General features: G+C 38.1%; 1 protein-coding gene across 1 annotated transcript in view; it reads right to left on the bottom strand.

Annotated features, from left to right (window-relative positions):
* PEX7 (peroxisomal biogenesis factor 7) overlaps nucleotides 1–12,810 on the bottom strand; it is an 83,594-nt gene that overhangs the window by 11,206 nt on the left and 59,578 nt on the right. Inside the window, exon 9 of the mRNA XM_055433132.2 lies at nucleotides 8,505–8,604. Within this exon, the coding sequence (XP_055289107.1) occupies nucleotides 8,505–8,604 (100 nt within the window). The remainder of the gene's footprint in view (nucleotides 1–8,504; nucleotides 8,605–12,810) is intronic.

Here is a 12,810-nt window from a genome sequence, read left to right as displayed (position 1 = left end):
TATGTAACTTCTGGCAATGGGCTGGCACTCAAATATTTACTGAAGCAAAAAAAGGGAAAGGAGAGAAGGGAGAGAAGACCTTGGCCAGGACTTGGAAAGGCAGAAATACTTTGCACAAGCAGAAGTGGAGGACAGAGAGGGAAAAGTGGCAAACACATGGAGATGGCAAATAATAAAATATAATTGGTATAAAATAGGGAGATTACATAGGATAGTGGGAAGTTAAATCAGAGAGCAATACAGATTACATTGAATCTTGAAAGTAAGATTAATAGTTCAGACTATTCTGGAGGTAATAGGCTGCCTGTTGAAAGGTTTCTGAGAGGACGTGATGAAAAGGACAATTTAACTATGTTGATTTGTAAATTAAAACTAGTACGTAACTAGTATGGCAGACAGTTAATGGTCAGAGTCCTTAAAGAGCAGTCACAGGAACGACCATGTGTTCCAGAAGAGAAAGACCTATTAGGAGGCAAATGTAGTATCTTTTATAAGATGAGAAAGATAGCCGAAAGAAAAAAAGAGGATATTCTGCTGCAAGAACATGATGTATCTGTTCATTTTATCCAGTCATTTTTTTAAGGTCCCCTAGTAAAGGTATCGGAGAAGGCAATGGCAAGCCACTCCAGTACTCTTGCCCAGAAAATCACATAGACAGAGGAGCCTGGTGGGCTGCAGTCCATGGGGTCGCTACTAGTCGGACACGACTGAGCAACTTCACTTTCACTTTCACATATTGGAGAAGGAAACGGCAACCCACTCCAGTGTTCTTGCCTGGAGAATCCCAGGGACAGCAGAGCCTGGTAGGAGGCCGTCTATGGGGTCGCACAGAGTCGGACACGACTGAAGCGACTTAGCAGCAGCAGCAGCAGCAGCAGCAGTAAAGGTATACAATTTTCTTTATCTAGAGTCTTGCACATTTAAAAACTTTTATTCTTCTATGTATCATACATACCACATACACAGTTGTTGCCATGTAAAAGTAATTTTCCTATTTTACTCTTTAACTGATGATTATGTGTATCCACATAGCATTCATTTTTTATATATTTTATTGCTTTTTATTGAACTCTTATTATTTTTAATGGGTTTAAAATTGAGGTTCTTAGATTATAACACTTGACAATTGTATGAAGTACAAAGACAAAATTTTCTACCTTTTACATTCCATTTTGTTTTCTCCTATTACTAACTGGTGACAATTTTAGAACCATGTTGATTAACAGTAATAATGGTGGCAAATCTCATCTTGTTCTTGCCTTCAGTGGGGCCATTGATATACTTAAGGTCAAGGATCAAGAAAAATCAGATTTGCATAATGCAGAGCTCTGCCAATGAGCAGCACTGAGAAATCAATGGAAAGATGGAAAGAACTTAGAGACCGGTTAGGAGATGACTGCAGTCATCCATGGCAGAGATACTAATAAATGCTTATCTAAGGCAGCAGAGTTAGAAGAGTATGTATGGCCCACATTTCAGAAATATTGCTAAGGAAAAATCCATAAGCTTGATGCCCACTGAATTTTAGACGTGAAAAGAGAAACAAGAAAACTAGGATTGTTTCCCATGTCTTGAGTCTGGCTCCAAGATACAATATTAGGAATATTGAAAGAAAAGTAATGAAACATCTGTTGAGATCACACAGCAAAAGCAATTGGATAAATAGGTCAAGCATCACTGATGTATAATTAAAGGCCAGCTTAAAGAAGAAGGTGTGGAAGAGGACTAACACTTGTATGTTGGAGAACATCTGCTTTTGGAAGGATGGTAAGGAAGAAACTGGCATAGGAGATGGAGATATTCAGCAAAGAAGTAAGGAACAACTGGTTAGCATGGTTTACATTAAAGCAACAGGAGGGGAAGATTTTTCTTTTATAAAAATTATATAGCTAAAAAAAGAAAAGTGCAAGAAAAGGCTAACTTGGTTTTCAGAAGCTTTTACTGGTGACCTTTTGGGGCTTAACTTCAATTGAATGATGAAAGGGAGACAGGTACAGGGGCTAAAAAGAGAGTGTTGACTTTGAGAAAGTAAAAGCAACAGTAAAGCTACTAATTCTTGATGTCTAATAATAGAAGAGAAACTAAATTTACTGGTAGGGAGGTAAGACAGTGGGGTCAAGTGAGTTTTGAAAATAGAGAAAAGAACTGACTGGAAATCTAAAACAAAAACAAAATCCCACGGTGGATTATTGAGGAAGCAAAGATCTGAATGAAAAAGCCACTGAGAAAATTAGGAACCTAATGGAAAGGGGGTAAAAACAGAGCTGAACATAAATATTTTGAGGTCATAAAACTGAAAGAAGACATTCATTCTTGTCTATTTATACAATAAGGTAGGAGGTAAGGACAAATGTTCAGAGTGTTAATGATGTTGCAGACGGCTGAAGGAAGATATTGTGGAGAATGGGCTGGAAAATCAAAAAGACTTCAGAGGCAAGTTGAGTAGGACCAAGAGCCTAAATGAAGTACTTCTGAAAAAGTAATTAGCTGTGTGTTGTCAGCATTTTTGTTTGTTTTTTAAGAAGCAATGCACCATAGTCTAGAGAAAGAAAAATGAGTAAGAGAGTGAATGACTGATTCAGGAAGGGAACCCAGAAACAGCAGAGGCTAAAGTGGGAACGACTGCAGAACCTCTCATTGCAAGGCCTGTTCATGGAGTGCAGGGGGCAAGAGAAACAGGATTACAGCAAGATCCGGCAGAGCTGGGCCAGGGGAAGGTTCTGTGGCTGGGGGAAAACAAGCACTTGTTATACAATTTTAAGTTAAATGTTACACAGTTATGAAAGCCTCAAAGAGGCAACAACAGAGTCTAATGCCTGAGAACACTGGGTGCTTCTGGCACCTGTTCTTTTCAACTCTAAAGCCAGTCTATGACAGAAGCACAAAATACCACCTCAGACTAAAGCTGAACAGGACATGTATATCCCATCTACCAATAATGCCAGTTGTCTTCTAAAATCTGATTTTCCAATCTCATACTGAGAATTTTAAAATGTTTTATCTACTGTCAACCTTTAAACTTAGTATCTATGATTGTAGGAATAGGGATCTCAATCAAAACATGAGCTGAATGTTTTAATGATAGCCTAATATTTCTGTTTTTTTTATTATTTTATTTTAACTGAGATAGAACTGACATGTTAACATCAGTTGCAGGTATACAGCATAATGATTATATATATATATATATACACACCTATATATATATATATATCTTATACATATATATACACACACACAGAGAACCAAATCTAAGCATCTTTCACTGACACCAAATGAAAATACACAAAATTTCTTCTGCTTTAAGGAAAAATCTTGCTTCCCTGGTGGTTCAGACAGTAAAGAGTCTGCCTGCAATCCCATGGACAGAGCCTGGTGGCTACAGTCCCTGGGGTCACAAAGAGTGGGACACATCTGAGCGACTAATGCTTTCACTTTTACACTTTATAGTACCTACATGTTCCTCTCATGGATAGATTAGAAAATTCACTCATTAAAGATTATGATTACCAAGTACTGATATTTTGGAGTCCCAGAAGATAAATGCATAAATGTGATAAAATCACGACAATGAAAAACATGTACACAAAATGACCGGAAGAGTATTTACCTTTGGGAAGGAGAGAGGGGGTGAGATTTGGAAGGAAGCATGACTAGGCTTTTTGGGATGCTGGTAGTGTGTTCCATACTTAACCTAAATGGTTGCTATACAAGTGTAGCTACTTCTTGGTAACTTACTGAATTACACACTTAAAATACGTGTGTTTTCCAATGTATGTATTACACTTCAAATAAAAATTCCTGGAAAAAGGCTGAAAAGAAACAAGTTAATATGGTATAACACAGATTCTTTCTAGAGTGGCAAAACCATGGATCATCTTTATCCTTTCTTCTAAATATAACTTCTCAATTTCATCAAAGGAAAAATAATATATTTATTAAACACACAGATGAGGTATCTTGGAATGAACTAGTAATGTCTGCTTTTTAAAACAGAAATAACTATTTCCCAAATGCGTAACGATACATAAACCTATACACAGCTTATAAATACTAAACTAAACATCAGTGAGCAGAACTGATACCGAAGAGACAGTCAGGGATTCTAAAAATACACTAATACAGAAAATTCCAATTATACCAATGGACATACCTTACAGGTCTAGAATCACAGCCTAAAAACAGAAAAAAGGTTTCCAATTTAGAAATAATAAGGGTAAGACAGAAAAGAGAAAATGCCAGGACTATACAAATCAAGATCAGAGGGAAAAAATTCAAAGAAAAATGTTCTGAAGTGAAAGATGATTTCAGCCTGGTTAACAAGAGGGCATGGAGTATTTCTTAGCAATTATCCTTAGAGAATGACCCCAGACACTTATTTGTCAAGTTTTAAACTTTTAAAGACAAGACCTTACACTCAGTCAAAAAGAAAGGAGGTTATAATACAAGAATGTCTTTGGATCTCATTTTTCAGATCTCTATGAAGGGAGAAGCTAAAAAGAAAATTACAAATACAAGAAAAATCTCTTTTAAAACAGGGAATATATTAAAGCATAGAAGCCCAAAAGTACGTCAGCAAAGTCTCATAGCTGTTAGAATCAACACAAGAGATGACAAGTTTTTGAAAGAAGATTGAAAGGTACTCTCTAAGAGGTGAGAGAAAACTACTTTCTAAGAGAATAAACTATGAACAAAGAGTGAAATTAAATTAACATGCAATCAGTAATCTCAAAAACATATATATGAGAATATGGACAGGGAGGCCTGGCATGCTGTGATTCATGGGGTCGCAAAGAGTCGGACACGACTGACCGACTGAACTGAACTGATATGTTAAAAATAACTCAAACTACCAACAAAATGTTAATGTGGTAGATTCAAAATGGTTACAAATTCTTTGCATCTACTCCCAACAAGAGGTGGAGTCTCTCTGTCACTCTGAATCTGACCTGGCCTTGTAACTTACTTTGCAACAGAAAGAATGTTGTGTGACTTTGAACTCTAGTCCTGAAGACACCTGGCTATCACCCTTCTGGAAATCTACAACTGTTCGGTAAAGAAGCCTGGACTCACCTGGAGACACATGGCTCAGAAGAAAACCAGTGCTATGCTCTATGTATTTGTGTGAGGGCATCCTAGATCACAGAGCCCTGGTTAAATCACTAGATGACTGGAGTCACATGAGTGACCCCAGGTGAGATCAATAAAGGAACTACTTGGCTGAGTCTGGTGTAAATTGTTGAATCACAGAATTAATTGTAAGCAAAGAAAATTGTTGTTATATAGCAAAAGATAACTGAGATAAGTGAGAGAAAGACAGGGAGATGAACTAAGAACTTGATGTTTATTTCCCCTGCTGCTGCTGCTGCTGCTAAGTCACTTCAGTCGTGTCCGACACTGTGTGACCCCATAGACAGAAGCCCACCAGGCTCCCCCGTCCCTGGGATTCTCCAGGCAAGAACACTGGAGTGGGTTGCCATTTCTTTCTCCAGTGTGTGAAAGTGAAAAGTGAAAGTGAAGTCGCTCAGTCGTGTCTGACCCTTAGTGACCCCACGGACTGCAGCCTACCAGGCTCCTCCATCCATGGGATTTTCTAGGCAAGAGTACTGGAGTGGCTTGCCATTGCCTTCTCCGTTATTTCCCCTAGAAAGGAGTTTAATGTTACTTGGTAAAACTATGCATTAATAATATAAATAGGGCTTCCCTGGTGGCTCAGAGGTTAAAGCATCTGCCTCCAATGCGGGAGACCTGGGATCGATCCCTGGGTCACGAAGATCCCCTGGAGAAGGAAACGGTAACCCACTCCAGTATTCTTGGCCTGGAGAATCCCATGGACAGAGAAGTCTGGTAGGCTACAGTCCACGGGGTCGCAAAGAGTTGGACACGACTGAGCGACAGAACGGAAACGGAACGGAATAATATAAATAAAACAAATGCTTGCATTAAAATGTGATGATTTTAGATATGCTCTTTTAAAAAAAAAGTTGGTTTTAAAAAAACTGAGTTTGAAAGGAAAGTTTAAAGTCCAAGACAGAATATAAATAAAATAAAGCGAAAAAGATAAATTTATAGGGAGAAGAAAAGTATAAACTAATCAATGAAGATGTTAAATCATATGAAACACCTAGCAATTTATTCTGAATCTTTCCATCTTTACATCTCTAGTCATACCTATGGTTTGTTCTCCCACAATAGCCAGAATGATCTTTAAAAACACAAATCACTGGACAGCCACGTGCAGTAAGAATGAAACTGGACCACTATCTTACAGCATAAACAAAAATGAAAATGGATTAAAGATTTGAATGTAAGACCTGAAACTATAAAACTCCTAGAAGAAAACATAGGCAGTAAGCTCCTTGAAACTGATCCTAGTAATAATTTTTTGGCTCTAACTCCAAAAGCAAAGGCAATAAAAGCGAAAAAAAATCAAGTGGGACTGCTGCTGCTGCTAAGTCGCTTCAGTCGCGTCTGACTCTGTGCGACCCCAGAGATGGCAGCCCACCAGGCTCCCCCGTCCCTAGGATTCTCCAGGCAAGAACACTGGAGTGGGCTGCCATTTCCTTCTCCAATGCATGAAAGTGAAAAGTGAAAGTGAAGTCACTCAGTGGTGTCCTACTCTTCACGACCCCATGGACTGCAGCCTACTAGGCTCCTCCGCCCATGGGATTTTCCAGGCAAGAGTACTGGAGTGGAGTGCCATTGCCTTCTCCACAAGTGGGACTACATCAGACTAAAGATTTTGTCCAGTGAAGGAAATTATCAAAAAGGAAGATAATCTACTGAGTGGGAGACTATGTTTGCAAGCCATATATCTGATAAGAGGTTACTATCCAAAATATGTAAATAACTCATATAACTTAGCACAAAAAATAAATAATCTGATGAAGAAATGGGCAGAAGACATGAATAGACATTTTTCCAAAGAAGTCATACAGATGGCCAACAGGTATAATACATGAAATGGTGCTCAACGTCACTAACTATTAGGGAAATGCAAATCAAAACCACAATAAGCTATTACCTCACACCTGTGAGATCAGCTCTTAACAAAAAGACAAGAAACAATAAGTATTGGCGAGGATGTGGAGAAAAGTGAAACTTTATATATTGTTGGTGGGAATGTAAATTGCTACAGCCACGATGGGGGAAAAAATGAAGATTCCTCAAAAATTTAAAAATAGAACTACTATATGATGCAGGAATTTATTTATCTGAAGAAAGTGAAAACACCAATTTAACATCTGGCACTCTCCAAGATCTGGATGAGGAGTTGCCATGCATCATGGATGCACAAGTACTGCCTCAGGCCACAGGTTGGGGATTGTAGAGATGGGTCAACAGAAACATATGAGAAGGAAAATATCTAATTTAGGGTCCCTTTTTGGGTATTGTCATGCTTCAATAGGCACATTACAACATTTTTATAAACTGGGATAGCAAACAGGTATGATTATTGTATTAAAAACAGCTTCTATGATAAATGTTTTTCTCAGAAAAGGAACTAGTATATTTAAAGCACATTGTGTTTACATTAAGGATCATACCATTTCAATTTCTCTTCTTAGATGCTACTAAGTCATTTTCAAACAATTATTCTAATGCTAATGAGAATATTTTAACATACAATGAGAATATTTTAAACTCAGAATTATGTCTTGAATTTCTAAGATAAAAAGAAACCCATGTATTCATTTAAACTTAAGAACACAGTAAAGAGAAACAGAATTTGCTTTGTGTTTAACTTCTAAAAGTTATCATAAATGCAAAACTTCTTAGTCATACAGTAGAATTTCCACATATTATTTTGTTTCAGTAATATGATAGTATTTTCACATAGCCTGCATTATTAAAGTATCTTATCACTTAACGTAGTCAAGTGTTTCAGATCTGAGTTTACAATTTCCAAAACTGAAACTGCTTTATTAAAAATCTGAAGAATATTTAAAATTCAAAAAAGTCCTCAAGAGAACAAAAAGGGGAAAATATGAAGTTTGGTAACTAAAACAGTAACCATTCTCCTCTACTTCGTTCCCCATGCGGAGCCTCTCTTCCGACATGACATGAGGAGGTGCCAGTTCTGAGAGGGAAATGACATGCCCGTCATCGCGACTGCTCAGCGGACAGCTGAATCCAGGACCACACACTCTTGACTTCCATCAACCTCTGGGGTCGATCCTTCCTCACTCCATTCTTCTCCTGTTACCCTTCCATTGGAAGAGGGCTACAAATTAGGCACAATAATTTGGGGGAAGTTTCCTTTTCCTCTCAGCAAAGTTAACCCTTCGAGAGGAGAAAAGTATGTCAAGTTTCTGGATACCTCTTCTTCCCTAGTATTTCAAATGCTCAAGTTTACATAGTGAAAAAGGTCAGGTTTCTTAAGTAAATGTACTTTATCTTGCCCTAAAGGCAAGAATTTTGTTCATAAAAGCAATGCATGCCACATGTAGAGCTATTTGTAAACTGTATGGGTAGGAAAAAATATGAAGAGATTGATCCATTACCTGAGTAGGACTCTGAAGACTTAAATCTAAACCACAAGTAAATTCTGTATGATGTTCCACTGTTTCAAGAAGAGGGTCAGGCTTTGAAAAGTTCCAGAATCTGTGAATATAAAGAAAAATAATTTAAATATTAAAATTACAAAAAAACTTTAAGAAAAACATATTAAACACAGCAAAGATTTTATCAAAACAGGCTCAACCAATTCATAAATGCAGAGCCCCACTACTAATCTATGTAAAAATCTAATAAAAAAATGTGCTTTCTACTGTATATAAAAAGACAAAAACCAAATGGAATTATTAATAAATGCACTCCTGTAGAAGTTTATTGTATTTCCATTAGTATACTTTATAGGCCAGAAGTTATAGTTAATTTTTTTTTAATATTGTCCAGGGACATTTGGGATGAGAGACACTAGGCTTTTTTAGCAATTCTAAAAGCATTCGTGGCTGTAAAATAAGGATATTGGATTACATGAACTCAACATTTTGTGTTTTTAAATACTACTTCATTTCTCAACAAGTGATGTGAACAGATCAAAGGTTTAATTTACATTTCAACAGCAATTCAAAGTCTTTAAAAAGAATCTATTCTCTTATGAAAATCTCTATAATTCTGCAATTATCTTTTTTCTGAGGAAGGGCCTTATAGATTCCACATCAATGTAATTTCTAGAGGCAAGAAAAACTGAAATATGTTTTCCTCCGCCAAAATTAAATATTCTATTTATCCTCTATAGACTGGGAGTGGTAATATTTATCATAATATAGCTCTGATTTCTGGTATACAGAGAAGAATTTTGTCCTGTTCTCAACACACAAAATAGTACTTTATGTCTGAAGCTTTATTTGCTCATCATCTTTATTATTTGACTCTATACACACCACAAAAATGGCATATTCAGAATCACAGAGTCATACCAATTCAGCTTGCCTAATCATCTGCAACATGGGATACACTGAAGGTTTAGCAGATCTCTTTGAAAGAGAGTAAATACACAGAACCAACAGTCAGTTTGTTTAACCCAGTGGTATTATTTCCCTAATAAATACAGAGTTGGTCTTATTAAGTTTGAAAAGGACTGTTGCTATGGATAATCCACTGTGGGGTACCACAGAGACAATGAATAAACAGCCCATTTATCAGGTCCCTGAAATCTACACAATATTGAAGGAGAGTGATTTTACTTTTGAAAAATTTCTTGTCTAAACAAATGAGGGTACAGGGTGCAGTCTTTCTCAGAAATTACAATAGTGGTCTCCACTGTTTTTGTATATTGTTCATTTGGATCTAGAGACAGAATTGTACTGAAATCTAATTTTCCAGGTCTTGATAATGTTTATAAACAAAAGTAAATATATAATTGTATAATTTCATTCCTGAAACATGGTTATTCACTGATTTGCATTGTTTGAGGCAATAATCAAATGATTTTGTACATACCCACTTTGTTCCAAAAAATATTAAAATGGTTTTAAAAATATGCATTTAATATTGCAAAAAATATATAAGTTAAAGGAAAAGTAAGGGCCGAAGAATCGATGCTTTTGAACTGTGGTGTGTTGGAGAAGACTCTTGAGAGTCCCTTATACTGCAAGGAGATCCAACCAGTCCATTCTAAGGGAGATCAATCCTGGGTGTTCATTGGAGGGACTGATGCTAAAGCTGAAACTGCAATACTTTGGCCACCTCATGCGACGAGTTGACTCACTGGAAAAGACTCTGATGCTGGGAAAGGTTGGGGGCGGGAGGAGAAGGGGACGACGGAGAATGAGATGGCTGGGTGGCATCACCGACTCTGTGGACATGAGTTTGACTGAACTCCGGGAGTTGGTGATGGACAGGGAGGCCTGGCGTGCTGTGATTCATGGGGTCGCGGAGAGTTGGACACGACTGAGCGACTGAACTGAACTGAACTGAACTGAAGGGTAGGAAAGTCAATTCAAACCTGTAATGAGACTGGTAAACAAAAATATATATTCATGAAGTTGTATATACTTGACAGGGAGGACCCTGAGATGCTAAGCCTTTCAGCAGTCAAAGAAGAATAGGAGACATGACCAGACCCTGAATTCATAGTGTTAACATCCAAATTGCTCTTGGAAATTTCAGAAGGAAATTCATCCTTGGGAATTCACATTACCTAATCCTATACTTATGTAATGAAGAGCATCCTCAACATTCCTTAAGGAAACACAGAGATGTTGTTTCATGGGTTCTTCCTCATGATTGTCAACAGCATCACACCAAACGGTGGTTTAGCAGAATCCTTCCATGGGAAGGTCATTTAATCCAGGTATCAGCTCTCTGACTTCATTTGAGATTTAATTTTTTTTCAGTAGAATGAATTAAATACAAGCCATAAAAAATGGTTTGTTTTAGAATTTAAGATAATAGGAAAATGAGTATGTCAAGGCTATATACTGTCACCCTGCTTATTTAACTTATATGCAGAGTACATCATGAGGAACGCTGGGCTGGAGGAAGCACAAGCTGGAATCAAGATTGCCGGGAGAAATATCAATAACCTCAGATATGCAGATGACACCACCCTTATGGCAGAAAGTGAAGAGGAACTCAAAAGCCTCTTGATGAAAGTGAAAGAGGAGAGTGAAAAGGTTGGCTTAAACTTCAACATTCAGAAAACTAAGATCATGGCATCCGGTCCCATCACTTCATGGCAAATAGATGGGGAAACAGTGGCTGACTTTATTTTTGGGGGCTCCAAAATCACTGCAGATGGTGACTCCAGCCATGAAATTAAAAGACACTCCTTGGAAGGAAAGTTATGATCAACCTAGACAGCATATTAAAAAGCAGAGACATTATTTTGTCTACAAAGGTCTATCTAGTCAAGGCCACGGTTTTTCCAGTAATCATGTATGGATGTGAGAGCCGGACTGTAAAGAAAGCTGAGTGCTAAAGAATTGATGCTGTTGAACTGTGGTGTTGGAGAAGACTCTTGAGAGCCCCTTGGACTGCAAGATCTATCCAGTCCATCCTAAAGGAAATCAGTCCTAGGTGTTCACTGGAAGGACTGATGTTGAAGCTGAAACCCCAATACTTAGGCCACCTGATGTGAAGAGCTGACTCATTTGAAAAGACCCTGATGCTGGGAAAGATTGAGGGCAGGAGGAGATGGGGACAACAGAGGATGAGATGGTTGGATGGCATCACCAACTCAATGAACATGGGTTTGGGTAGACTCCGGCAGCTGGTGATGGACAGGGAGGCCTGGCATGCTACGGTTTCAGTTCAGTTCAGTTCAGTTCAGTTCAGACGCTCAGTCGTGTCTGACTCTTTGCGACCCCATGAATCACAGCACGCCAGGCCTCCCTGTCCATCACCAGCTCCCAGAATTCATTCAAACTCATATCCATCGAGTCGGTGATGCCATCCAGCCATCTCATTCTCTGTCGTCTCCGTCTCCTCCCACCCCAATCCCTCCTAGCATCAGACTCTTTTCCAGTGAGTCAACTCGTTGCATAAGGTAGCCAAAGTATTGGAGTTTCAGCTTTAGCATCAGTCCTTCCAATGAACACCCAGGATTGATCTCCTCCAGAATGGACTGGTTGGATCTCCCGGGGCCGCAAAGAGACAGACACAACTGAGCGACTAAATTGAACATGGATTTGTTTATACCCTCCTGACAAACTTCTGGAAAACAGTTTTTATTGTTCTTTGTTATTTTAAACCAGTTAAAGGATAAGTCAGCACCGAGGACAAGACAGGTGGCCTTAAGAAAATCTGTTTACTAATAAGGGCACATGTATGAAACCATCAACTTTAGCTTGAACAAGTGTGACAGAGAAAGTCACACATGCATGAGGGCTGCAATTCTACTCAAAAAGTCAGTTTGAATGTGCTCTAATACACAGTTTAATGGGCGGTTATGGCCCCACCCAGTTCCACACCACAGATTCACATCATCCTAATTTTAACATACGAGAAACTATCAAGTATTACTGTGCATTTTGCAAAACCCTCATGAAACAAAATGCATGCTAACACTGTAAGGCTACTATTTGGTGAAAGGAGGGCTAGTCTAGTGAATGTCATAATAGCATTATTGACTATTACATCATTTCACAGCTCCAATGTAATTATGAAATTATGTAACGTACAAAGTGTATATTACAGTGCAAAAACAATGAGACATTCATTCCTAGCAGAATGGCTGACTAGGTGCCTAGACCAATACTCCTACTGAAAAAAGCCTCTACATAATACAGAAAAGCAAACACCAGAAAAATTTCATAAAATCATCAGTGAGGAACACTCAAGTAAAAACCATGTGAACACTGA

This window comes from Moschus berezovskii, chromosome 10 (genome assembly GCF_049115385.1).
Source record: "Moschus berezovskii isolate FMDL1 chromosome 10, NW_MosBer_1.0, whole genome shotgun sequence".
NCBI lineage: Eukaryota > Metazoa > Chordata > Mammalia > Artiodactyla > Moschidae > Moschus > Moschus berezovskii.
Note: the sequence above shows the minus strand (reverse complement) of the source record. Positions and strands in the feature narration are given on the sequence as shown.